At 45.4% G+C, this 26,925-nt stretch overlaps 1 protein-coding gene across 4 annotated transcripts in view; it reads right to left on the bottom strand.

Annotated features, from left to right (window-relative positions):
- Window positions 1-18,060, bottom strand: part of brca2 (BRCA2 DNA repair associated) — a 63,137-nt gene extending 45,077 nt beyond the window's left edge. For 2 of the 4 annotated variants that reach the window (XM_033022872.1, XM_033022875.1), the window contains exons 1-9: window positions 17,935-18,060; window positions 16,758-17,012; window positions 15,655-15,754; window positions 10,646-10,701; window positions 9,976-10,016; window positions 9,781-9,895; window positions 8,649-8,701; window positions 5,559-5,673; window positions 3,521-4,837 (exon numbers count right to left, since the gene is read on the bottom strand). In XM_033022872.1, coding sequence (XP_032878763.1) covers window positions 3,521-4,837; window positions 5,559-5,673; window positions 8,649-8,701; window positions 9,781-9,895; window positions 9,976-10,016; window positions 10,646-10,701; window positions 15,655-15,754; window positions 16,758-17,012; window positions 17,935-17,992 — 2,110 coding nt within the window. In that variant the 5' untranslated portion in view covers window positions 17,993-18,060. The remainder of the gene's footprint in view (window positions 1-3,520; window positions 4,838-5,558; window positions 5,674-8,648; window positions 8,702-9,780; window positions 9,896-9,975; window positions 10,017-10,645; window positions 10,702-15,654; window positions 15,755-16,757; window positions 17,013-17,934) is intronic. The other 2 variants (XM_033022873.1, XM_033022874.1) reach the window with 2 other exon arrangements.
- Between the last annotated feature and the right edge of the window lie 8,865 nt (window positions 18,061-26,925).

Genomic DNA, 26,925 nt, shown 5'->3' with positions numbered 1-26,925 from the left:
TAATTAATCCATCTTTATGGATTAAAACAAATAATAACATTAGGAATTAAAACATATTTGATTGCATTCCGTTATCAAACATAGTTAATGTTAGCTCTGAAGACATTTCCAGTACAATAGGGTCGGGAGGGTGTGTGAATCAGTGCAGGATGGATAGATGGTGGTGGTGGTGGTGGGGTGGGGGGCCTGAGAAGGCAATCGGTGCGGATTGGATGGATTGAGGCAGGGGAATTAGTGCATGTTGTTGGAGTAGGTAAATTGTGAGGGGAGAGCGCGGGGGATGACAGTGGGTGAATGGGGGGGGATCTGTGCAGGATGGATGGGGGGGGGGGGGGGAGCAGTGCTGGATGAAGGGGAGGAGCAGTGCAGGATGGATGGGAAGGGGGGTCAGTACAGGATGAATTGGAGGACAGTGTAGGATTGATGGGGGAGTGGCGGGGGGGGGGGGGGGGGGGGAGAAGAGAGAAAGAGAGAGAGAGAGAAAGAGAGAGAGAGAGAAGAAATGAAGAGAGAGAGAGATGAGAGAGAGAGACGAGATGAGAGAGAGAAGAGAGGGAGACGAGAGAGAGAGAGAGAGAGGGGGGAGGAGGGAGAGGCGGAGAGGGGGGGGGAGAGAGGGGAGAGGGGAGAGGGAGGGAGGAGGGGGGGGAGGGAGGGAGGAGGGGGGGAGGGAGGGAGGAGGGAGGGAGGAGGGAGGGAGAGGGAGGGAGAGGGAGGGAGAGGGAGGGAGAGGGAGGGAGAGGGAGGGAGAGGGAGGGAGAGGGAGGGAGAGGGAGGGAGAGGAGGGAGAGGAGAGGGAGAGAGAGGGAGAGGGAGAGAGAGGGAGAGAGAGGGAGAGAGAGGGAGAGAGAGGGAGAGAGGAAGGGGCGGAGGAGGTGGGAAGGAAGGCCAGCGCTCCTCAGACAACACCGGCATCATCGCTGCTTCTCTGCGCTGACTGTGGGCCTGGAGGCACCGCGTCCGTCTGACTCCTGACGCCTCTGGCCACCCCCGGGCGTGGGGGTGGTCCAGTGGCGGTTCGGCAGCGATTGCAGCGCCGGAGACCGGGATCGATCCTGGCTGCAGTGCAGGGCTGTCGAGAGTGTTTTGGCATGTCTCCCTCCTCTATCACCGTGCTCTATCCCAAAGCTCCTCTAGTATCCTTGCTCTATCCTCAGTCCCACCTCCCCCCCCCACTTCCACCTCTGACCGACACCTCCCTCCTCCAAGGGTTTGTTTTGAAAGTGCCATTGGCTGAGTGGCAGCAGCGGCCTTTATCAGGGCGGGCGGGGTGCGGGAGGAGGAGGAGATGGAGCCGCCGCTGCTGTGCGGGGCCCGACATTTGCTCCAACCCTCCGTCGCGCCACACTTAGCATCTTTCCCACAGCCGTCGCTGACACAAAACGTCACGTTCCTTTTCTCCAGAGATGCTGCCGGACCCGCGGAGTTACTCCAGTTTTTTGTGTCTATCTTCGGTATAAACCAAGTTGCTAGCCGGGCAAAATGACTCGCCGTTTAGGTTGCCCGGCGGCACTTTAGGTGGTCAGTGGCACCCGGGCAACCGCTAATTTCGAGCCCTGCCAGGCCGAGTCTGCGACAGAGGGTGAAAGAACCAACACGAAGAATTAAGTTACCTGATTGCATCCTCACCAATGATGCTGATTTTTTTTCTTCACAAAAGCACTTAAGCAAAAATGATCAGCACACACTCCTTGAAGATCTCCCATATGGCCTAGCAGTTAGGATTCCTGGTTTTCACCCAGGCGGCTGGGGTTCGACTCCCAGTTTGGGAATTGAATGTTTGCAGGTTTGACAGATTTGCAGGTTAATTGGCTTCAGTAAAGATTGTAAATTGTCCCGTGTGTATTTAGAATATTGTGTTCAGTTCTGGGCACCATGTTATAGGAAAAAGGTTCAGTAAAGATTTACGAGGATGTTGCTAGGACTAGAGGGTGTGAGGGAGAGGTGAAGTAGGCTGTGTCTCTATTCCATGGAGTGTAGGAGGATGAGGGGAGATCTTATAGAGGTATACAAAATCATATGAGGAATAGATTGGGTAGATGCACAGAGTCTTTTACCCAGAGTAGGGGAATAGAGGACCAGAGGACATAGGTTCAAGGTGAAGGGGAAAAGATTTAATAGGAATCCGAGGAGTAACCTTTTCCACAGAGGGTGGTGGGTGTATGGCACAAGCCAGAGGAGGTTGTTGAGGTTGGGACTATCCCATAGTTTAAGAAACAGTTGGACAGGTACATGGATAGGACAGGTTTGGAGGGTTATGGACCAAGCACAGGCAAGTGGGAGGCTAGGGTAGCTGGGACATTGTTGGCCGGTGTGGGCGAGTTGGGCCGAAGGGCCTGTTTCCACACTGTATCACTCTATGACTCTATGTAGGATACCGTTAGTGTATGGGGATCACTGATTGGTACGGGCTTGGTGGGCTGAAGGGCCTATTTCCACACTATTTCTAAATCAAACTAAACAAAGTCTGATTTTCATTCAGTGGAACTGTCCACCATGTTGTGTGGCTTAAAGCAAAGTCTTATCTGATAAAACAATAAACAGTGAATGTCGCGAATGCCATAAATATAACAGCAATTAAGGATGGTCATAAATAATGGATCAGTACCCAGCCTTGCAATCCTGTCCAATCTGGTTCTGAATAGAGACAGGTAAGCACACTGGCAATATGAAGCTATTTCAGAAACAATCTCAAGAGAACTGGAGCCCAATACCTGCCAAAGGCTTGAATTACCTACCATCTTCAGTCATAAATGACGAATTGGTGATCCATTTGGACCTGATATCACAATTACAGCATAAACAAGTCTTTAGCCAATTTGCCTCGCATAACATGATAAAAGATTTAGCAAAAGCTGCAAGACCAAATCATATGCTGCTTTAGAGCAGAAGACCCGTGAGAAAATGTTTCTCATTATCCTATCCGTCCCTCCGTCCCAAGGAAAATAAACTCAGCCTCTCTAGTCTCCCATCATAACAGAAATGTCCCATCCTTGGGAACATCCTGATAAATCCATGTGCACCCTCTCCAATGCATGCACACCCTTCTTGTAGTGCGGTTGCCCAAACTGCACCACATCCTTAAAACTGTGGCCTCATTTAAGTTAGGTCCGAGTGTTCTGTGTTTGTATTTTATTGCTATCTATTGATTATGTCGATCTTTGCTTTCACTAAAATGACACAACGTGCTGAAGTAACTTAGCAGGTCAGAAGCATCTCTGCAGAATACAGATAGATGACATTTTGGGTCAGGGCCCTTCTTCAGAATTACTAGGTATCATTACATGGTTTCAGGAATCCAACTAGAGTTTAGATCTTGAGTACAAAGCAGCCTTCAGCAATTCCCCCAAACATATTGAATTTTTAAATATAATCTGCTGACTATTTTTCCAAAGCATCAATCAAACAGTAGGATATTGTATTCATTACAGCAAATAGTGTACAACCATCTCAATTTACAAGAGCATCTGAATTAGAAACCATTTAGAATCTAAGCAAGAGTAAAAATCAGAAGATGTACCTGATCCAGACTTTTGATGGTTTTCAGATTTTTTGGCTGGTGATGTGCATGAAAACTTTGATGCCAAAGGTAAAACCTCTGGTATAGTTTGTAAATCAGTGCCCAAAGAGGTGTTCTTCTTGTCATGTAGTTTTAAAGAATCTTGAACAGAGTATAGGAATTTCCGTGAATGTCCCTTTAGGGTAGAAAGCAAGAAACTATGTTCTTCTCCAGCTCCTTGAACCTTTGTTGAATCCAGAACCAGTGAGGTACTTCTAGAAGCTATAGGCTGATTGGATTTGTCATCATCATTTACAGAATCCGTTAAACTAGCTTTGTGATCTTTCAAAGTAGCCAATGGCTTTATTTTGCATATTTCACTTGCAAGATCATCGACTTCTGCCTGTTTTCTTTCCATCTTGCGAGAGGCAAATGATCCAAGCGCTACATTTTCTGAATCTGAACCAATTTTACGCTCAGCAGATAGATGCATTTGCAATGAATCACTAATTAGTAAACAATTTCTGCAAGGAATTTCAACACCAGCTAGTTTCAACAGTGGAAATCTATCACAAGTACAATTAGGAGAACTGAATTTTGCTTCTGATTTAGAATTATTAATGCTTTTATCAATGGTTTTAAAATCTTCAGCAACTTTACAATAATTAAACTGATTCTCTGTTATTTTACATGCTGAAGAACAAGGCTCTGAACATGCTACTGAACTGATGTCTTCACTTGAGATGCAACTGGATCCTTTATTCAGATCTTTTCCCAACATGTTCTCTAGTTGCTGGTGACCAACATTTTCATTTGAAACAAATACTGTATTCCCTGTGTTACTCAAACACAATGCATTTGTAGAAGGATCTACATTGTGAAAGCCTCTATTAATCATCTGGCTTTCATTGAGTTCAGAGAGATTTAGCTGTGACCAGTCAGACAATGAAGATATATTGCAGTCTGATAACTCCTCTGAGCTTCTGTCATGCACGTTTTGATCGACAGACATACCGCTATTCAGGAAAACTCCTTTCATATTGCAGTCTTTACCAGAATTAACAGCTAAAGTATTAGAAACTATATGAATGTCTGAATCAGCTGCAATGCTCTGCGAAATATAATATTCAGATGTTTTAGAGGGCAAGGATTTGACACCGTCTATCTTCAAATTATTCACTTCTACTTTGTTCTTTGTCTTTACATCATTGGGTTTTGCTCCTCGTAGTTCCAAAGATGTACACTCAGTGAAAGGTACAACTTCATTAGGCACATTCTGCTTTCCATCTCTATAGTTTCTGCTCTCATTAACCAAGTTATGCGGTCCATCTTCAGGTTCTAAAAGCATGCAAAAAAAACAAAAAAAACGTAAACGTCTAAAATCAACAAAGCATACTCGGATGGGTCGCAAATATGTCATCCCTACAGATTCTACACAATTTTGTTTCAAACCCATTATTCTTTCCCAAAAGTAAAGGGATAAAAAGGTGCTGGAAGTGCATTAACATGCAAAAATACCAGAAACTACACTGACTTTAATTCTCCTTGATCACTTTCAATTAACTTGGTTAAAAGTAAGGATAAGACGAGTACACAGGGCAAGGCCAAAATCAGGCTCCGCTATAATTTCTCCTGCCCCACTCAGCACCCTATCCTTGTATTACACTCCATACATTGTACACACCAAATAGTTGGTAATCATGGAAAGTGATCTGTTTGTGGAAGCACTCTTCCTCCCAGTAATCAGCCAAATACCCTGCTTTTGTTTCATTTCCTCCTCCTCTAAACATATGATCTTGCTCAACCTGCTGAATGCAGTTTCCTCATTAGCTATCATTTCCCAAACATTTCTCCCAGAAATAACTTCAACTTTCCTCCTTGAGATTCTGCATTAAGTGACTCTTCAGCAATTCGAACCTTTGTTTTCCCCACTGTCAGCCTTAATCACAGTCACGGCCTCTCCCTAGTCCAAATCATAGGCAAGCCTTTAAATTATTCCTTATCTCTTGAATTGCAATGTAGAAAAATTGCAATGTGGAAGAGAAACAATTATACTTACTATAACTTTGATCAACCCCTTCAATTTCTTCATTTTCCGTCTCCCCAATTACAGGCAGTGTACGTTGTCCAAAAGCAAATGCATCGTGCTGTATATTTAAGTTACTGTGCAATAGCTGTGAGCAAATTAATTATTAGAATGTTAATAATAAGCACCTTTTTATTAAAAGTTAATTTCCTTTTTAAAACCTACATATAGTGAAATGTTTTTTAATTTCAGTTTAAAAGCAGGTCAACGTTATATGTGGAAGTATATAATTTGTTTAAAGCTTGTTTTTATTCCAGCATATTACTGGTTGCCAAATTCAGCAATCTAGTAGTTCAGTATATTAAAATCTCAGGCGCTTACTACAAATGTCTTTGTGTTTACCCAAAGTATTCATTTTTACAATCCAACTAAGCATAGAAGGAAATAGAAAGAAACGGAAAAGGTTACCCTTGCTCCCATTTCTCATGATCTTAATTATTTCTGGGTTAATTTAAATGTGATTTTAATCTCAGTTGAAGGCAACAAGGGGAGATAGTTGCAAAGAACTATTTATAATCGGACATAATCTTGAACTAAATGTTATACCTTTATCCGTGCACTGTAGATGTCTTGATTGTAATCATGTAGTCTTTAATCTGACTGGATAGCAAGCAAACAAAAGCTTTTCACTGTACCTCGGTAGATGTGACAATAATAAACTGAACTAAGGGACTGCTCGTTTTAAACTGAGGTGCATAAATTTATTCAGAATAGCAAATCTCTGGAATTCTTTGCGTCAGAGGATGGTGAAGAATAGATCATTTGAAATATTTAGGGTGTAGAGTGATAACTATTTGAAAGATCCAAGGAACAGAGTTGTGGGGATCTAGCAGAGAAGAGCATTTGAAGCCAGCATATATCAGCCTTGTCACACTGAATAGCAGGGCAGGCTTGCAGGTCTGGTTGCCTACTCCTGCTCCTATTTTGTTCTGTTTTCCAGTGTAAACGGGCATAAGAATATACCATTTTAAAGCACAATTTTATAATGTCTTATTTTTTACACTTGATTGGGTACACTTGATTTCACTTAATTCATCAAAATCATTTTTCTACAGAAAAATCCGTTAAGTACAACTGCGTTGAACTGAAATGCCCAAGGCTACCACAGAATATGTATATATTTTGGCTTTTCTCCAGGCGCTCCAGTTTACTCCCACTTTCCAAATAGGTTGGAGTGGACAAATCCGGGCAAGTGATAGGTGGATAGATGTGACGGGGGGGGGGGGTAGAATGTGAGAGATGGGGGATAGTAACAAAGGTTAGAGGTGAAATAGAGACAAAAGTCAGATAAGGAAGGAGGAGTTAAAAACTAGAGGGAGGCATATGGTTGGAAGGGGACAGGGGGAGGGGGAGGGGGATTGAGGGGGAGGCTTAGAGGGAAGTGGGGGACAGGTGGGGGTGTATTAGCTGAAGGAAATAAACTGCGACCGGATAGGAGAAAGTTGTGCACATGGGAGGGGCGAGGGGGGGGGGGAGGAGAATGAGAAGGAGGGGGAGTGAGAAGTGAGGGGGGTGGGTCAGGAGGTTTACTTGAAATTGGGGAATCATTGTTCATGTCATAGAAACATAGAAAATAGGTGCAGGAGTAGGCCATTCGGCCCTTCGAGCCTGCACCGCCATTCAATATGATCATGGCTGATCATCCAACTCAGTATCCTGTACCTACCTTCTCTCCATACCCCCTGATCCCTTTAGCCACAAGGGCCACATCCAACTCCCTCTTAAATATAGCCAATGAACTGGCCTCAACTACCTTCTGTGGCAGATAATTCCACAGATTCACCACTCTCTGTGTAAAAAAGTGATTTTCTCATCTCGGCCCTAAAAGACTTCCCCCTTATCTTTAAACTGTGACCCCTTGTTCTGGACTTCCCCAACATCGGGAATAATCTTCCTGCATCTAGCCTGTCCAACCCCTTAAGAATTGTGTAAGTTTCTATAAGATCCCCCCCTCAATCTTCTAAATTCTAGCGAGTACAAGCCGAGTCTATCCAGTCTTTCTTCATATGAAAGTCCTGACATCCCAGGAATCAGTCTGGTGAACCTTCTCTGTACTCCCTCTATGGCAAGAATGTCTTTCCTCAGATTAGGAGACCAAAACTGAACACAATACTCCAGGTGTGGTCTCACCAAAACCCTGTACAACTGCAGTAGAACCTCCCTGCTCCTATACTCAAATCCTTTTGCTATGAATGCTAACATACCATTCGCTTTCTTCACTGCCTGCTGCACCTGCATGCCTACTTTCAATGACTGGTGTACTATGACACCCAGGTCTCGTTGCATCTCCCCTTTTCCTAATCGGCCACCATTCAGATAACAGTCTACTTTCCTGTTTTTGCCACCAAAGTGGATAACCTCACATTTATCCACATTATACTGCATCTGCCATGCATTTGCCCACTCACCGAACCTATCCAAGTCACCTTGCAGCCTCCTAGCATCCTCCTCACAGCTAACACTGCCCCCCAGCTTCGTGTCATCCGCAAACATGGAGATGTTGCATTCAATTCCCTCATCCAGATCATCCAGGTCCTTGGGTTGTAGGCTACCAAAGTGAAATATGAATTGCAGTTTGCATGTGGCCTCACTCTTGCAGTGGAGGAGGTGATATTAGCATCTAGAGGGATAGCACTGGAGTTGTGACCAGGTCAACAAATGAATCACACCCAGTTTTATTAATATGGAACCCCTTTCCAGTTCCCGACAGCACAAAATTTCGTCGCACACCAAACCATTTTGTGATTTGGGATAATGAAGTGATAGGTATGGGAACAACATTAAATAGGTAAACTCTCAGATTTAACATTCTGCAACAAAGTGGGTGGCTGGGTTCTCCAGTGAGAATATTCCCTACATAAGTGTGCACATCTAACCCAGAGGAAGCTTGGGCCATAACTGTTAAAAATGGATAACTATTTGCAAGTCACAAACAACAAATCGATCCTCATCATCATTAAGGATTTTGATGAATGACAATGTGCAGCCTGAAACTAGAATTTTTGAAATATCACAACCCTGTTATTCCTAAACACTCAGTAATGCGCACACACACAAGCATACCTGAGGCACTTGTATTTCCTTAGCCTTGTCTTGTTGAAAATCAATTTCTTTGGCTAAAAAAAAAGAAGAAGAAATTAGCATAATTAGCACACAACTATTTAGAAAGAATTAAAGTGAGAGCCTATTTCAACTCCCTCCAGTAGTCATTCCCGATCTGGAAGTTCTTAACTCTTAACTCTTAACGCAACAACAGAGCAGAATATTTACGTTCACACTGCAGTTTCAGTGTTCAAACACGAGTTGAAGTCAAGAATTAATTGCTGAGCTTTCTACCCAAAAAAACAAAGGTTTGATTGACATCATCATCAGAGACCCACACCACCGGGGCCACGCTCTCATTTCTCTCCTGCCAATGGGAAAAAGGTATAGGAGCCAGAAAACTGTGACGTCCAGACACAAACACTTTTTTGTTGCTCATTATATTGTGAAGTGTCAGAGTGCGCATTTTAATAATTATTGGCATAAAATTACCATATAGGTAATTTTAAAAAGGACACCAAATATGGAGTAAATCAGTGGGTCAGGCAACATCCCTGGAGATCATGCATTGGTGATGTTTCAGGTCGAGGCTCCCTTCAGACATGTTTCCGGTCTTGACCCAAAACATCACCCATGCATGTTCTCCAGGGTTACTACCTGATCCGTTGAGCTACTCCAGCACTTTGTGTTTAGTTTAGTTTATAAATACAGCGCAGAAACAGGCCCTTTGGCCCATGGAGTCAGCACCGACCAGCGATCCCCACACACGAACACTACCCTACACTGTCAAGGGACAATTTTACAATTATACCAAGCCAATTTACCTACAAACCTGTACGTCTTTGGAGTGTGGGAGGAAACCGAAGATCTCGGAGAAAACCCATGGAGGTAACGAGGAGAATGTACAAACTCCGTACAATCACCCATAGTCAGTTTTCGAACCGGGTTCCTGGCGCTGTAAGACAGTAGCTATCACTGCGCCAGCTCTATCGCTACGCCACTGTCTTTTTTTGTAAGCCTGCAACTGCACTTCCTTGTTTCTACCACAAACATTCAATGAAAAAAAAACTAACAACGCTCCAAAGCCTTTGCAGAATTTTGCATACCATTACTTTGTCACTATTCATGGTGAAAATTTATTTTGTAAGCTCACCTTTACATATAATAACTGTTGGAGTTAACGATGGAGGAGTTGCTAATGAACTAGTCCAAGACATGTCTGGATCCACCTCGGCTCCAAGGCTTTCCAAAATCTGTTCCGAGATGACCTAGTTTTGAAATAATATTTGCAACATTTTCCTTTAAAATAGAAAAAATAGAAAAGAAAAATCAAACAAAAAGTCCTTACCTTAGTTGACACTGGAGGACTGAGAAATGAACCTCCATCGTCTGAAAGAAAATATTGAATGTAATCATGAACATTTTGCACTTTGGTGTGAATTTAATTTTCAGAAAACTACAAAGCATTGAATGATTGCAATATACGGCATGGAAACAGGCCTCTCGGCCCACCATGTCCACGTTGATCATCGATCACCCGTTCACATTAGTTCTATGATATCCCGCTTTCTCATCCACTCCCTGCACATTAGGAGTAATTTTTCCAGAGGCCAATTAACCTACAAACCCGCATGATTTGGAATGTTGCAGGAAACCAACATGGTCACAGGGAGAACGTGCAAACTCCACTCAGACAGTGCCTGAGGTCAAGATCGAACTGAAATTCTGGTGTTGTGAGACAGCGGCTCTACCAACTGCGCCACTCGGTTGCATGATTCAGTTTTAATGGGAAATTGCTTGAGTGAAAAAAATGTGATCTATTTAAGAAAAACCCTGATCTTAAAATTTAAAAAAGCTTAAAGGTTCTTTTTATCCTCAGTTGTATTACCAAACTTAAAATTGGACAAATCATTTTCAGATCTCGAACACACTTTACTGATCAACATTCTGAACCGCTTTGGGAATGCAATCACCTCACTACTGGATTACTTTAGGAATCTAATAGAGCATTTATTTACCTTGAATAGCCTGGATGAGCTGTGGAGTCCTGCAAGCACTTTTCAAGATGGCAGGGCTAGAATGATTAAAAGAAAATCTCTGATATTTTTTCATTAATTTGCACGCACTATTTCTATTGTGACAGGAACTAATCATATATCTTCAGGGTCACCGTTTTTCAATGCATAAAAATGTTAATTGTGAATGAGCTACAAAAAAAACAACCTGAGTAAATACATCCAAAATATTTTTGAGAGACAAACCAATAATCCAATTAGAACTCAGAACTGAAGTCTACATCTTTATTTTACTGCTCATTTTGCAGACATACATCATACATCCATTGGCAATATTATAACTACAAAATCAGACATGAATTTACAACTCCAAGAAGTAGCATCAACACATTGTAACTTCTCTATATTGTGAACCTCTATAGCCGAGCCAAAATGTTGCATAAAGCCATCAGACAAAAGCACGTGAATGCCAGGTCTGAAGAGCATTACTAGAAATAACGTAAAGTTCTGACTAAAACTGATGTGTCTTACTCTTCAACATGTAGAAATGGTGTGCCCACCACATGTTATTCATGCACTGCCATTAGCATTTTTATTCACACCAATAAACTTTAGTAGAAACAAAGAACTGCAGATGCTAGTTTATAAAAAAAGACAAAGTGCTTGAGTAACTCAGCAGATCAGGCAACATCCATTTGAACATCGAAAGGTTCTTAAGTGCGGCTTCATCAATGTCTTGTACAACTTCTCTACTCAATACCCTATTGATGTTTTCTCCTGTACAGAGGTTTTCTCCTGTAAATCAAGGGTGAACAATCGGAGCAAAAATTCAAGATAAACAGAGGAAAGGTTTGAAATTTGAGGAAAATATTTCCAAAGTTTTGGCTTGACTAGAATCACTGCCAGAAAGATGGAAAGCAAAAACAGCACATTTAAGTCCGAAGAAGGGTCCAGACCCCAAAACGTAACCCATTCTTTTTCTCCAGAGATGTTGCCTGACCAACTGGGTTACTCCAGCACTTTGTGTCAATCTTTGGTATAAACTCACATCTCCAGTTCTTTGTTTCTATATTTAAGTAGTACTTGAGTAAGTAGTTCTCAGGTACTCTGCAGGCTTACACCCCAAGGAACTGGCAAGTATCCATTTAAATAGTGCCTAAGGCAGGCAACGCCATTGTAGTGGGAGACTCCATTGTGAGAGGTACGGACAGGGGTTTCTGCGGCAACAGACGGGATGCGAGGATGGTGTGCTGCCTTCCTGGTGCCAGGATCCAGGATGTCACGGTCAGAGTGCAGAAAATCCTCAAGGGCGAAGGTGAACATCCGGAAGAGGTAGTGCATGTCGGCACAAACGATGTCGGAAAGAAGGGGATGAATATTCTGCAGCGTGACTTTAGAGAGCTCGGAAAAATGCTGAAAAGCAGGACCTCCAGAGTTGTTATCTCCGGTTTGCTTCCAGTTCCTCGTGCTGGCGAGAGCAGGAACAGGGAGATACGGGACCTGAACGTGTGGCTGAGGAACTGGTGCACGGGGCAGGGATTTAGATTCTTAGATCACTGGGATCTGTTTTGGGGTAAGGGGGAACTGTACAAAAGGGACGGATTGCATCTTAACAGGTGTGGGACCAGCATTCTGGCAGGTAGGTTTGCCACTGCTACACGGGTGGTTTTAAACTGAATAAGGGGGGTGGGGTGTCGAATGGGCTAGTGGAGGATGGAGTTAAAGGGAAAGGGTTTCTTAAATGTGTGAGCGTAGAGACAGAGGGGTGTAAAATGAGGGTAGAAGCAATAGGTAGCAAGGTGAAAAGTAAAAGTGGCAGGCCGGAAAATCCAGGGCAAAAATCAAAAAGGGCCACTTTTCAACAAAATTGTATAAGGGGTAAGAGTGTTGTAAAAACAAGTCTGAAGGCTTTGTGTCTCAATGCAAGGAGCATTCGTAATAAGGTGGATGAGTTGAATGTGCAGATAGCTATTAATGACTATGATATAGTTGGGATCACGGAGACATGGCTCCAGGGTGACCAAGGCTGGGAGCTGAACATCCAGGGATATTCAATATTCAGGAGGGATAGAGAGAAAGGAAAAGGAGGTGGGGTAGCGTTGCTGATTAGAGAGGAGATTAACGCAATGGAAAGGAAGGACATTAGTTTGCAGGATGTGGAATCGGTATGGGTAGAGCTGCGAAACACTAAGGGGCAGAAAACACTGGTGGGTGTTGTGTACAGGCCACCTAACAGTAGTAGTGAAGTTGGAGATGGTATCAAACAGGAAATTAGAAATGCGTGCGACAAAGGCAAAACCGTTATAATGGGTGACTTCAATCTACATATAGATTGGGTGAATCAAATTGGCAGGGGTGCTGAGGAAGAGGATTTTTTGGAATGTATGCGGGATAGTTATCTAAATCAACATGTAGAGGAACCAATGAGAGAGCAGGCTATTTTAGACTGGGTATTGAGTAATGAGGAAGGGTTAGTTAGCAGTCTTGTTGTACGTGCCCCCTTGGGCAAGAGTGACCATAATATGGTTGAGTTCTTCATTAGGATGGAGAGTGACATTGTTAATTCAGAAACAATGGTTCTGAACTTAAAGAAAGGTAACTTTGAGGGTATGAGACGTGAATTGGCCAAGATTGACTGGCAATTAATTCTAAAAGGGTTGACGGTGGATATGCAATGGAAGACATTTAAAGACTGCATGGATGAACTACAAAAATTGTTCATCCCAGTTTGGCAAAAGAATAAATCAGGGAAGGTAGTGCATCCGTGGATAACAAGGGAAATCAGGGATAGTATCAAAGCGAAGGATGATGCGTACAAATTAGCCAGAAAAAGCAGCATACCGGAGGACTGGGAGAAATTCAGAGACCAGCAGAGGAGGACAAAGGGCTTAATTAGGAAAGGAAAAATAGATTATGAAAGAAAACTGGCAGGGAACATAAAAACTGACTGCAAAAGTTTTTATAGATATGTGAAAAGAAAGAGATTAGTTAAAACAAATGTAGGTCCCTTGCAGTCAGAAACAGGTGAGTTGATCATGGGGAACAAGGATATGGCGGACCAATTGAATAACTACTTTGGTTCCGTCTTCACTAAGGAAGACATAAATAATCTGCCGGAAATAGCAGGGGACCGCGGGTCAAAGGAGTTGGAGGAATTGAGTGAAATCCAGGTTAGCCGGGAAGTGGTGTTGGGTAGATTAAATGGATTAAAGGCCGATATATCCCCAGGGCCAGATAGGCTGCATCCCAGAGTACTTAAGGAAGTAGCTCCAGAAATAGTGGATGCATTAGTAATAATCTTTCAAAACTCTTTAGATTCTGGAGTAGTTCCTGAGGATTGGCGGGTAGCAAACGTAACCCCACTTTTTAAGAAGGGAGGGAGAGAGAAAACGGGGAATTACAGACCAGTTAGTCTAACATCGGTAGTGGGGAAACTGCTAGAGTCAGTTATTAAAGATGGGATAGCAGCACATTTGGAAAGTGGTGAAATCATTGGACAAAGTCAGCATGGATTTACAAAAGGTAAATCATGTCTGACGAATCTTATAGAATTTTTCGAGGATGTAACTAGTAGCGTGGATAGGGGAGAACCAGTGGATGTGGTGTATCTGGACTTCCAGAAGGCTTTCGACAAGGTCCCACGTAAGAGATTAGTTTACAAACTTAAAGCACACGGCATTGGGGGTTCAGTATTGATGTGGATAGAGAACTGGCTGGCAAACAGGAAGCAAAGAGTAGGAGTAAACGGGTCCTTTTCACAATGGCAGGCAGTGACTAGTGGGGTACCGCAAGGCTCAGTGCTGGGACCCCAGCTATTTACAATATATATTAATGATCTGGATGAGGGAATTGAAGGCAATATCTCCAAGTTTGCGGATGACACTAAGCTGGGGGGCAGTGTTAGCTGTGAGGAGGATGCTAGGAGACTGCAAGGTGACTTGGATAGGCTGGGTGAGTGGGCAAATGTTTGGCAGATGCAGTATAATGTGGATAAATGTGAGGTTATCCATTTTGGTGGCAAAAACAGGAAAGCAGACTATTATCTAAATGGTGGCCGACTAGGAAAAGGGGAGATGCAGCGAGACCTGGGTGTCATGGTACACCAGTCATTGAAAGTGGGCATGCAGGTGCAGCAGGCAGTGAAGAAAGCGAATGGTATGTTAGCTTTCATAGCAAAAGGATTTGAGTATAGGAGCAGGGAGGTTCTACTGCAGTTGTACAAGGTCTTGGTGAGACCACACCTGGAGTATTGCGTACAGTTTTGGTCTCCAAATCTGAGGAAGGACATTATTGCCATAGAGGGAGTGCAGAGAAGGTTCACCAGACTGATTCCTGGGATGTCAGGACTGTCTTATGAAGAAAGACTGGATAGACTTGGTTTATACTCTCTAGAATTTAGGAGATTGAGAAGGGATCTTATAGAAACTTACAAAATTCTTAAGGGGTTGGACAGGCTAGATGCAGGAAGATTGCTCCCGATGTTGGGGAAGTCCAGGACAAGGGGTCACAGCTTAAGGATAAGGGGGAAATCCTTTAAAACCGAGATGAGAAGAACTTTTTTCACACAGAGAGTGGTGAATCTCTGGAACTCCCTGCCACAGAGGGTAGTCGAGGCCAGTTCATTGGCTATATTTAAGAGGGAGTTAGATGTGGCCCTTGTGGCTAAGGGGATCAGAGGGTATGGAGAGAAGGCAGGTACGGGATACTGAGTTGGATGATCAGCCATGATCATATTGAATGGCGGTGCAGGCTCGAAGGGCCGAATGGCCTACTCCTGCACCTAATTTCTATGTTTCTATGTCTATGTTTGACTGGTACAGACAGTTTAGTTGAATAAATATGTCTGGACAGTCAATGGTCTGGAGTTCAAAAACCAGACTAAAGTTGACTCTTAGAAAGAAGGCAGAACCATTGCACCAGCAGACAGAAGTCCAGTACATCTCTGGCATTAATCTTATCCTGGGGAAAAAAGCTAGTCTTTCATTCAAATATAGAAAATTAAATAAACGTACCTTTTCATTAAAGAAACATCAAGGACAAGATTTGGGGTTTTATGATGGTTTCCTTTGCATGGAGGGACAGTTCCTTGCACCAAAGCAGAAAAACTCTTTTCTGTTAAATGCAAATTTCCACCAATAATCTTATTACATCCGTTCATATTCGCAATAAAATTGAAATCAATCCTCTTAGATGCAGTATTTTACAAGTTAACACGAACATCTAATTGTTATATGCAAATGTAACAAAAATAATTAATCCAGTCTTCTCTTCACAATTTCCCAGCGAGTTTCTACAAGTGGAATTTCTCAAGATGGGGATGAGATATGAAGGACCACATTCCACCTGTTATTTGAAATATGCAAGACTAGGTGGGACAGAAGATCTGAAGGGCCTCAGAGGACAATTATATATCAATTGTTGCAAGTTGTGTCACAGGTTAGCAAGGCCTCAAAGAAAGTCAAGACTGTTTAATTGTCATATGTATCGAACCAGAACAATGACATTAAAACTTGCAGCAGCACAACAGGTTTGTAAATACTGTACTCAATACACAAACAAAAAAAGTCCAATAAATAAACAAAAAATATAGCACAAAATAAAACTAGTGCAACCAAGAGTCTCTATTGCAACCAGGCTGAAGAGTTTATTTCTCAGGGAATAGAAAAGTGCTGTGCTAAACCTGTATCAAACCCCAATAAGATCAGGCTTTATTTACTGTGTTTTGTGTAGTTGAGAAAAGATTTGAATGAAATATGCTAGCATGGGCGGATGGGGTTACAGGGTGCATTTCTGTGCCTTATCTCCCACATAATTCTGTGCAAAATGGTTACCATTGTCAGAAGCTATAGAATATGATCATACTTGTTGGTATGGACAAGGTGGGCTTAAGGGCCTGTATCCATGCTGCATAGCTCTATGACTAGTCAAGTCAAGCCTAGAATGTCCCAAATCAGAACAATAAAATTCTTACTTGCAGCACCACAACAGATATGTAAACAATAAGCATCAAGGCAAGTTGTGATTATCACAAAATATAATACTTAACATTCAAATGTCAAGAAATCAAATATAATGCCATTGAGATCGTGAATTTACCATATATTAGATGCCGTACCTGTTATCATCCTACTTTGTTCATTCTTGTGATTGGGTGTACATACTGAAGGAGTTATCAAAGGGAAACCACTGAAGATCGATGGAGTGCAATCTAGCTGGCTATGCAAAGTTTGCTTCTGCCACGGTGTTTTGAAGTAATCATTGTTGTAACCAGGTGTAGCAGGATGGACGTCACCTCCATGCTGTTTAAACTGGCCAGAACATGCTGACAAAGTTAGTTCTTCAAACCAATTTTGACATAGTGGCCCCAAATCTGTAATGAAAAACAATTATTTTTTTTATTTTTTTTAAACAATAAATGACAAGTGATATGATATTACATTTTAAAATAATATGGTTATGCAACAGATTGTAAAACTACTGAACATTATTGTTTATTTCCTTTCATTTTCTTTTAATATTCATTAATCTACTGAACACTACTGAGCATCACTGGAGAACATGCATAAGTGACGTTTTGGGTTGAGACCCCTTGTCAACAAAATTATGAAATGCACACAGCAGATTTTGCTGTTTTGTTGGGGTTTTTTTTTTTTTTTTAAACTTAAGAATTACTCAAGTATATTGATTACTCAAGATTCTGCAACTGCAGTCTTGCATTTCCATTTTACTATACTGGAAACTCTCTTCAGAATATGCTCATTAAAAAAAATCTCCTCCTCTCTGATGAGCGGTCTGTGAGACTCTCCCTCACTGCTTCCTGATTCCTACACCTCCCCTGCTCATCACCTCAATCCATCTCTCACCGAAGATAGACATAAACTGGGTGATAGACAAAAGGATGGCTGATGTTACAGATCTGGACCCTTCTTCAGACTGCTGAAGCATCACCCATCCTTTTACTCCAAAGATGCTGCCTGACCCACTGAGTTACCAGAGCACTTTGTCTATCTTTGGTAATACAAATGCAGTTCTTTGTTTCTCCAACCATCACCTACTGGTTCTTCCCTCACCTATTTCCCTCACCTCTCCCCACCAAAGGTCTCCCTATACTCCATCAGTCCAAAGAAGGTCCCGAATCGCAACACCATCTTGACCATTTCCCTTCACAGATGATTTCCGCCAGCAGTTTACATTTTACTCAATATTCCAGCATCTGTGGTCTTTCTCCAGATGTTACCACTGTACTGTTGAGCTAGTTTGTGGTAAATAGAACAAGAGCAACTTAAGCTTACCTTCTTGACAGAGTACTGTGAAATCAAGCATCACTTGATTTGAATTCTGTTCCTTCATCTTCTTGAACTAAATATTACTCCTGCCCAATCCTAAAGCAGGTCTTTCTGTGAAAATGGAACATTTACATGAAGTTTTTTTTCCATATCAGAAAAGGCAACAAAACAAAAAAACAAATGATAGAATGTAAAACAAAGAACAGTGCAGCACAAAAACAGGCCCTCCGGCCCACAGTGCCTGTGCTGAACATGATGCCAACACCATCACATATCTACCTGCATATAACCCAGAACCCTCCATTCCCTGCATATGCACATGATCCAATAGTCTTTGAAAAGCCACTATTGTATCTGCTTCAACTACCATGATCATAGTGAATGGTGCTGGCTCGAAGAACCAAATGGCCTACTCCTGCACCTATTGTCACCCCTGTCAGCATGTTCCAGGCATTCACCACCCTCTGTCTAAAAAAACTTGCCCCACACATCTCCTTTAAACTTTGCCCTTTTCACCTTAAAGCTATGCCCTCCAGTATTTATTTTTCCATCCTGGGAAAACAATTCTGACTGGCTACCCTATACACCGTAGTAGTTTTGAAGATACTTGTTAACTCATCATAAAAATCGAGCAAAGATACTACCAGGACTACTTTGGCATCAGTCACTTGGATATATTCTTACTTGGCATTATTGCTGATCAGAGTTGGCCTGATTATATTTTGTAGGCATCTGGTGAGTGAAAAACAGGATCTGTTGCCCCCCCCCCCCTCCTCCTCCTGTGCAATAAGTGCCAAGCTTAAAAAGGAAACATATTTCAGTAATGTCTGGGAAATAATACGGTTAAAGTGGGTCAAAGACTTGGTATTCCACAAGCAATCCACCTGCTTTCTGAAGTCTTTACATGGCTTACAATCGAAAGGTCAGGAGTTTGAATGCCCGGTTGGTCAATACGCCATCTATAAAAGGCTGTTTGCTAAGCATCATTTCCACCGGCACAAAATAAAATCCATAGCTTAACATGACTGCAATGTGGATAATTTAAATGTCTGTAGCAAATATATAAAATTATGAGAGATAGACAGTCCGAATGCTTTTTTCCCCAGGGTGGAAATATCAAAGACAGGTAGACTAGAGGCTTTAAGTGTGGCCCCTCGGTCATGGGTCACAGGGCCCGGTTAATCCCCCCGCGACACGACAGGGCCGGCGGCCGCTTTAAATCACCCCAACCCTCCCTCCAGCTCCCCCCATCGCGGCGCTCCCTCACTCCCTCCCTCCCCCCACCGCGGCGCTCCCTCACTCCCTCCCTCCCCCCACCGCGGCGCTCACTCACTCAACTCCCTTCCCCCCACCGCGGCGCTCCCCTCCTCACTCACATAGCCCTGGACCCGCCGCGGCGCTCCCCTCACTCACCCCCCCCCCCGCTCCCTCCCTCCCTCCACCGGTGCGCTCCCTCACTCACACCCTGGACCCGCCGTTGCGCTCGCTCCCTCCCCCCAACCCCCCACCGTCGGCGCTCCCCTCAATCACTCCTTCCCCCCCCGCGGCGCTCCCCTCCCCTCACTCACACCCTGGACCCGCCGTTACCCCCCCCACCCCGGCGGCGCTCCCAGTCCCTCACTCACACCCTGGTACCCGCCCGTTACCCCCCCCCCCCCCCCCCCCCCCCCGCGGCGCTCCCTCCCTCACTCACTCACATCCTGGACGCGGCGCTCCCTCACTTCAGCTTCCCGCCGCGCTCGCGCCGCAGCCTCATTGGTCGGTCGCGGCCCCGCCCCCGTTACGTCAGCGGGTATGTGATCACATGGTCACCCCCCCCCGACCCACACACGCACAAATACACACCCACACACACACCCCCGCACAAATACACACCCACCCACACACACCCGCACAAATACCCACACAGACACACACACACACATACCCCCGCACAAATACCCACACAGACACACACACACCCGCACAAATACCCACACAAATACCCACACAGACACACGGACCCGCACAAATACCCATACAGACCTGCACACACATACACACACACAGACCCGCACAGGTACCCACACAGACACATACACACACACAGACCCGCATACACACACAGACCCGCACAGGTACCCACACAGACACACACAGACCCGCACACACACACACAGACCCGCACAAATACCCACACACACACACACACAGACACAGACCCGCACAAATACCCACAGACACACACACACACACAGACCCGCACAAATACCCAGACACACACACACACACACACACACAGAGTCACACACACCCACTCACGCAGACCCACACAGACACACACGCAGACACACACACACAGATACACACCCACAGACCCACACACCCACACAGACACACGCAGACACACACACACACAGATACACACCCACACAGACACAGACACACCCACAGACACACACAGACACACGCACACACCCAAGCATACAGTCCCACACAGACACACGCACAGTCCCACACAGACACATGCACAGACCCACACATACCCACACACAGACCCACAGGCACCAACACAGACACACACACACAGACTTACACAGACCCCGACACACAGTGCTGGAGACAGGGACACAGACTCCTACATAGAGTGCTCGGGACACAAACACACACACAGTGCTGGGGACACAGACCCCCACATACAGTGCTGGGGACAGACACAGACCCACATACACAGTGTGTAGGAAAGAACTACAGATGCTGGTTTAAATCAAAGGTAGACACAAAATGCTGGAGTAACTCAGTGGGACAAGGCAGCATCTCTGGAGAGAAGAATATACAGGAGTTGACACCTGGAACAGTGGATACAGTAGATGAGGTTGGAGGAGGTGCAAGTGAGCCTCTGGCTCACCTGAAAAAACTGTTGTGGTCCTTGGACGGTGTCGAGGGGGGAGGTAAAGGGATATGTATTGCATCTCCTACGGTTGCAGGGGAAAGTACCTGGGGAGGGGGTGCGAAGGGACAAGTTGACCAGGGAGTTGCGGAGGGAACGGTCTCTGCGAAAAGCAGAAAGGGGTGGAGATGCAAAGATGTGGCCAGTACTGGGATCCCATTGGAGGTGGCGAATATGTCAGAGGATTATATGCTGTATGCGGCAGCTGAAGGAGTGGAAGATGAGGACTGCCCTTGTTACGAATCTCCCTACCATGTCTAGATCTCACCGTCTCCATCACAGGAGACAGACAATTGACTGACATCTATTACAATCCCACTGACTGCCATAGCTATCTAGACTACATTTCTTCTCACCCTGCTTCCAGTAAAGATCCCCTACTCCCAATTCATCCGTCTACGCCGCATCTGCACCCAGGATGAGGTTTTCCATACCAGGCCATCGGAGATGTCCTCATTCTTTAGGGAACGAGGGTTCCCCTCTTCCATTATAGATGAGGCTCTCACCAGGGTCTCCTCGATATCCCGTAGCTATGCTCTTGCTCCCCCTCCCCCATTTGTAACAAGGACAGATTCCCCCTTGTCCTCACCTTCTACCCCATCAACCGTGGCATACAGCATATAATTCTCCGACATTTTCGCCACCTCCAAGGGATCCCACTGCTGGTCACATCTTCCCATCTCCACCCCTTTCTGCTTTCCGCAGAAACCGTTCCCATCGCAACTCCCTGGTCAACTCGTCCCTTCCCACCCAAGCCACCCCCTCCCCAGGTACTTTCCCCCTGTAACCGCAGGCGATGCAACGCCTGTCCCTTTACCTCACCCCTCGATTCCGTCCAAGGACCCCTACAGTCTTTTCAGGTGAGGCAGAGGTTCACTTGCACCTCCTCCAACCTCATCTACTGTATCCGCTGTTCCAGCAGTCAACTCTTGAGACCAAGCGCAGGTTGTTTAGCTGAACACCTCTGCTCTGTCCGCCTAAACCTATCTGATCTCCCGGTTGCTCAGCACTTTAACTGCCCCTCCCATTCCCAATCTGACCTTTCTGTCCTGGGCAAATTGGTGGAACAGCACATCATATTTTGCTTGGGTAGCTTATACCCCAGCGGCATGAACATTGACTTCTCTAACTTCAAGTAGCCCTTGATTTTCCTCTCTTTCCATCCCCTCCTCGTTCCCAGTTCTCCCACCAGTCTTACTGCCTCCGACTACATTTTATCTCTGTACTGCCCACTCCCCTGACATCAGTCTGAAGAAGGGTCTTGACCCGAAACGTCACCTGTTCCTTTCCACTAGAGATGCTGCCTGTCCCGCTGAGTTTAATTTAGTGTAGTCTAGAGATACAGCTCGAAAACAGGCCCTTCGGCCCACCGGATCCGCACCCATAAAGGTATTCAATCAATCAATCAAAACCAACCAGTGATCCCTGCACATTAACACCATCCTACACACACTAGGGACAATTTACATTTATACCAAGCCAACTAACCTACAAACCTGCACATTTTTGGAGCGTGGGAGGAAATCGAAGATCTCGGAGAAAACCCACGCAGGTCACGGGGAGAACGTACATACTCCGTACAGACTGTAACCGTAGTCGGGATCAAACCCGGGTCTCCGGCGCTGCAAGCGCTGTAAGGCAGCAACTCTACCACTGCGCCACACAGTGCTGGGAACCCACACAGACCCACATACACAGTGCTACAGACACACAGACACACAGACACACAGACACACAGACACAGAGACACAGAGACACAGAGAGACAGAGAGACAGAGAGACACACACACACACACACACACACACACACACACACACACACACACACACACACACACACACACCACACACACACACACACACACACACACACACACACACACACACCACACACACACACACACAGTGCTGGGGACACAGCAGACACACACAGTGCTGGGGACACAGACACACACACACAGTGCTGGGGACACAAACACATGCACACACACACAGTGCTGGGGACACAGCAGACACACACACACACACACACACACACACACACACAGTTCTGGAAACACAGACCCCTACACACAGTGCTAGGGACAGGGACACACACATATCCTTACACAATGCTGGGAATAGGGATACACACACAGTGCTGTAGGGGTGACAGGGCCGGCAGTAGTTGTGCAGGGAATGGGCAGGGGTTGTTCTGTGTTGGGGCCTGTCCCACGTTACGTGAGCGATGCATACATCACTGGAGGGACTCAGCAGTGAGGGGAATGGGCAGGCGACCTGTTGCTCTTTACATAAGCGGCACTAGGTGTTGGGGGGATAACGGGTCAGGCAGCGTCTGTGTGGGAGGACCGCAGTCTTGGTCATTCTGCTACTGGACATTGAGGGGCAGAGTCGGGACAACCTTCAAACAAGGGAAGGGATATCATCCCAGGGGGCGATATGAGTGGCCCATTCCTTCGACCCGAAACAGCGCTCATTCCTTCCCTCCAGAGATGTTGCCTCACCCGCTGAGTTACTCCAGCATTTTGTGTGTTTGCACTTCGATTCAAACCAGCATCTGCAGTTCTTTCTTACACATGAGTGGCAAGGGTGTTGTGTAAAGAAGCTGAGAACACTGCTGAGTATGACATTGTTGAATGTATAAACACTGAGAATGTATGAATTTTTGCACCCGTTTTGCATATTTTTTCAATTATGAATAAAGTTTATTTTTAGAAAAATAAATCTGTGGAGGGAATGGACCGGCGATGTTTCAGGTCGACACTTGTCTCACATTACCCGCTGGACTTAATAAGTTGCACACTCAGAACTAAAACACAGTTTTCACTGAGCTTTCAAGAGAGTTAGATAGAGCTCTTAGGGATAGCAAAGTTAAGGGATATGGTGAGAAGGCAGGAACGGGGTACTGATTGTGGATGATCACATTGAATGGCGGTGCTGGCTTGAAGGGCCGAATGGCCTACTCCTGCACCCATTGTCTATTTACTCCAGAATCTATCCTGCACACATTTATCTCTTACTAAATAAAATGCAAGCAGTCAGAATAACAGCGGGTTAGGCAGTTCCTTGTGTTTTATCCCTTCCCAGCATGGATGGTATGGAATGCAATTTATATATTTATGTGGTGGTCGTAGTTCAAATGTGGACACAAGAAACTGCAGATGCTATCATCTGCAGCAAAACACTAAGTGCTGGCAGGATTCAGTAGAGGTAGGCAGCATCTGTGGAGGGAATGCACGGACCCTCTCCAACACCTCTTGTTTAAAGCTTTATCCTCCCAACTCCATCAGTCGACAGAAAGGTCCCAACTAGAAATGTCGTCTGTCTATTCCCTCCCAGATACTTCTATACCAAAATGTTATTATCAAATGTTATTATCAAATGTTCTATTATAGTTTAGTTTTTTGTAGAGATACAGCATGGAAACAGGTCCTTCAGACCACCGCGTCCACACCGACCATTTATCACCCATTCACGCTAGTTTTATGTTATCCCACTTTCCCATCCACTCTCTACACACTTTGGGCAATTTTAAGGAGGCCAATTAACCTACTAACCCGCACATATTGTGGAATGTGGGAGGAAACCGGAGCACCCAGAGAAAACCCACACGGTCACAGGGAGAATGTGCAAACACCGCATTGACAGCGGTCGCTCTGAGGCAGCAATTCCACCACTGCATCACTGTGCCACCCACATATATGACACGTGCCTGTCCATTTATCATGTATGTCAGAACCTCAGAGAATAAACTAGAACAAGTAGCCAAATGGAGTCCAATGCTGAAAAATCTAATATTAATTATTTTTAAATGGTGAAAGATCTCAAAATCTCAAAACAAGAGTTAAGTAATTTAGGAATGTGTTCAAAACATAGAGCAGTATAGCATAAGAACCGGCCCTTCAGCCCACAATGTCTGTGCTGAACATGATGCCAAGACCATTACATATCCACCTGCACACAATCCATATCCCTCCATTCCTTGTAAATACATGTGTCCATCCAAAAGTATTTTAAACACCTCTATTGTATCTGCCTCCACCACCACCCCCGGCGGCACATTCCAGGCACCCGCCACCCTCTGTGTAAAAAACATGCCCTTGAAACGCCTTTAAAATTTACCCCTCTCACCATAAAGCTATGCCCTTTCAGTCTTTGACATTTCCACCCTGGGGAAAAGGTTCTGACTGTCTACCCTATCTATGCCTCTCATAATTTTATACACAGACTAATCGATTTCTGCATGTTAAAGGATCAATGGATATGGGGTAATGGGCTAAAGAAAGTGTGTTGAGGTTGAAGATCAGCTTTTAAATTAACACAAGAGAGCACGTTTGAGGAGTTGAAACAAGATTTTCTTCATACCTGCACCTTGCCTTACTTCAATTCAATTCAATTCAATTCAACTTTAATGTCATTGCACAAATACTAAGTATGGGTACAACGAAATGCAGTTTTGCATCAGTAGTGCATATAGAAATAAAAATTAAAAAAAAAGAAGATACAGAATAATCAAAAATACAGAATAATTAAACAATGGGGACGGAGGGACCGGAGAAATCTATCGGCAGGACTCCGAGTTCAGCAATGTGATGGTATAATTGTAGAAGCTGTTCCTCATCCTACTGGTACGAGACCTGAGGCTCCTGTACCGCCTCCCTGATGGGAGGAGGGCAAACAGTCCATGGTTGGGGTGGGAGGGGTCTTTAATGATCTTCCCAGCCCGTCTCAGACACCGTTTTCGGTGGAGGGCATCCATGGCAGGGAGCGGGGCACCGATGATGTGCTGCGCGGTTTTCACCACCCGTTGTAGTGCCTTCCTGTCCGCAACAGTGCAGCTGCTGTACCATACCGTGAAGCAGGTGGTCAGGATGCTCTCGATGGTACAGCGGTAGAAGTTGGTCAGGATCTGGGGGGGACAGGTGGGCTTTCTTGAGCCTCCTCAGGAAGTAAAGGCGCTGCTGTGCCTTTTTGATCAGCTTAGAGGTGTTGAGGGACCAGGACAAATCCTCCGAGATATGTACCCCGAGGAATTTGTAGCTGGAGACGCGCTCCACCTCAGTCCCGTTTATATAGATTGATTGATTGATTGAATTGATTGAATACCTTTATTGTCATTCAGACCTTACGGTCTGAACGAAATTTCGTGCCTGCAGTCATACATACAATCATACAATAATAAACAACAATAAACACAAATTAACACCACCACAGTGTATCCTCCAAGCACCTCCTCACTGTGGTGGAGGCAAAAATCTTAGGGTTACTGTCTCTTCCCTCCTCTTCTCCCTCTGCGCTGAGGCGATTCCCCACCGGGCGATGGTACCAACAGTCCCGCGGCTCACCGAACCCCGCAAACGGGCCGGTTCAAACACCGCGGCCCGGGGGTGGTCGAAGCTGCCGCCCTCCAGTCCAGCACACGCAGCCGCTGGCCCGCGGCTGAACCCCGGACTCAGGTCACCGCCTCAGAACGCCGTCCCAGCCACCGGAGCACCGTTCCAGCCCCGAGCCGGATCGCCCTCACGTGAGTACCGTTCCACCTCGGGCTGGGCCACTCCGACGGGAGTGCCGTTCTCCCTCGGGCTGGGACACTCCGACGGGAGTGCCGTTCCACCCTCGGGCTGGGCCACTCCGACGTGAGTGTCGTTCTCCCTCGGACTGGGCCACTCCGACGGGAGTGCCGTTCTCCCTCGGGCTGGGCCACTCCGACGGGATTGCCGCTCCTCCCTCGGGCTGGGCCACTCCGACGGGCCACAGCCCCTCACGGGAAAGTCTCTCAGCCCCTCGCCAGGCCGCTCTCACGAGAGCGCAGTTCCAGCCCCGGGCTGGGCCACCCTCACGGGACCTCAGGGCGAGTCCTGTCAGCTGCCTCCAGAGTCCCGAGGTCGCCAGCTCCGCCATTAGGCCTCAGTGTAGACGGAGGCAGAGAAGGGGGATATGACAAAAAGGTCGTATTCCCCCGTAGGGAGAGACAGCAAGCCCCGTTTCACCCCCCCCCCCACATAAACACGACCTAAAAACCAAAAACGTAACTAGACAAAACGAAAAAATACAACACAAAAAATAAA

Source organism: Amblyraja radiata, chromosome 6, assembly GCF_010909765.2.
Source record: "Amblyraja radiata isolate CabotCenter1 chromosome 6, sAmbRad1.1.pri, whole genome shotgun sequence".
NCBI classification, from domain to species: Eukaryota; Metazoa; Chordata; class Chondrichthyes; order Rajiformes; family Rajidae; genus Amblyraja; species Amblyraja radiata.
This window is presented reverse-complemented; position numbering and strand designations above follow the sequence as displayed.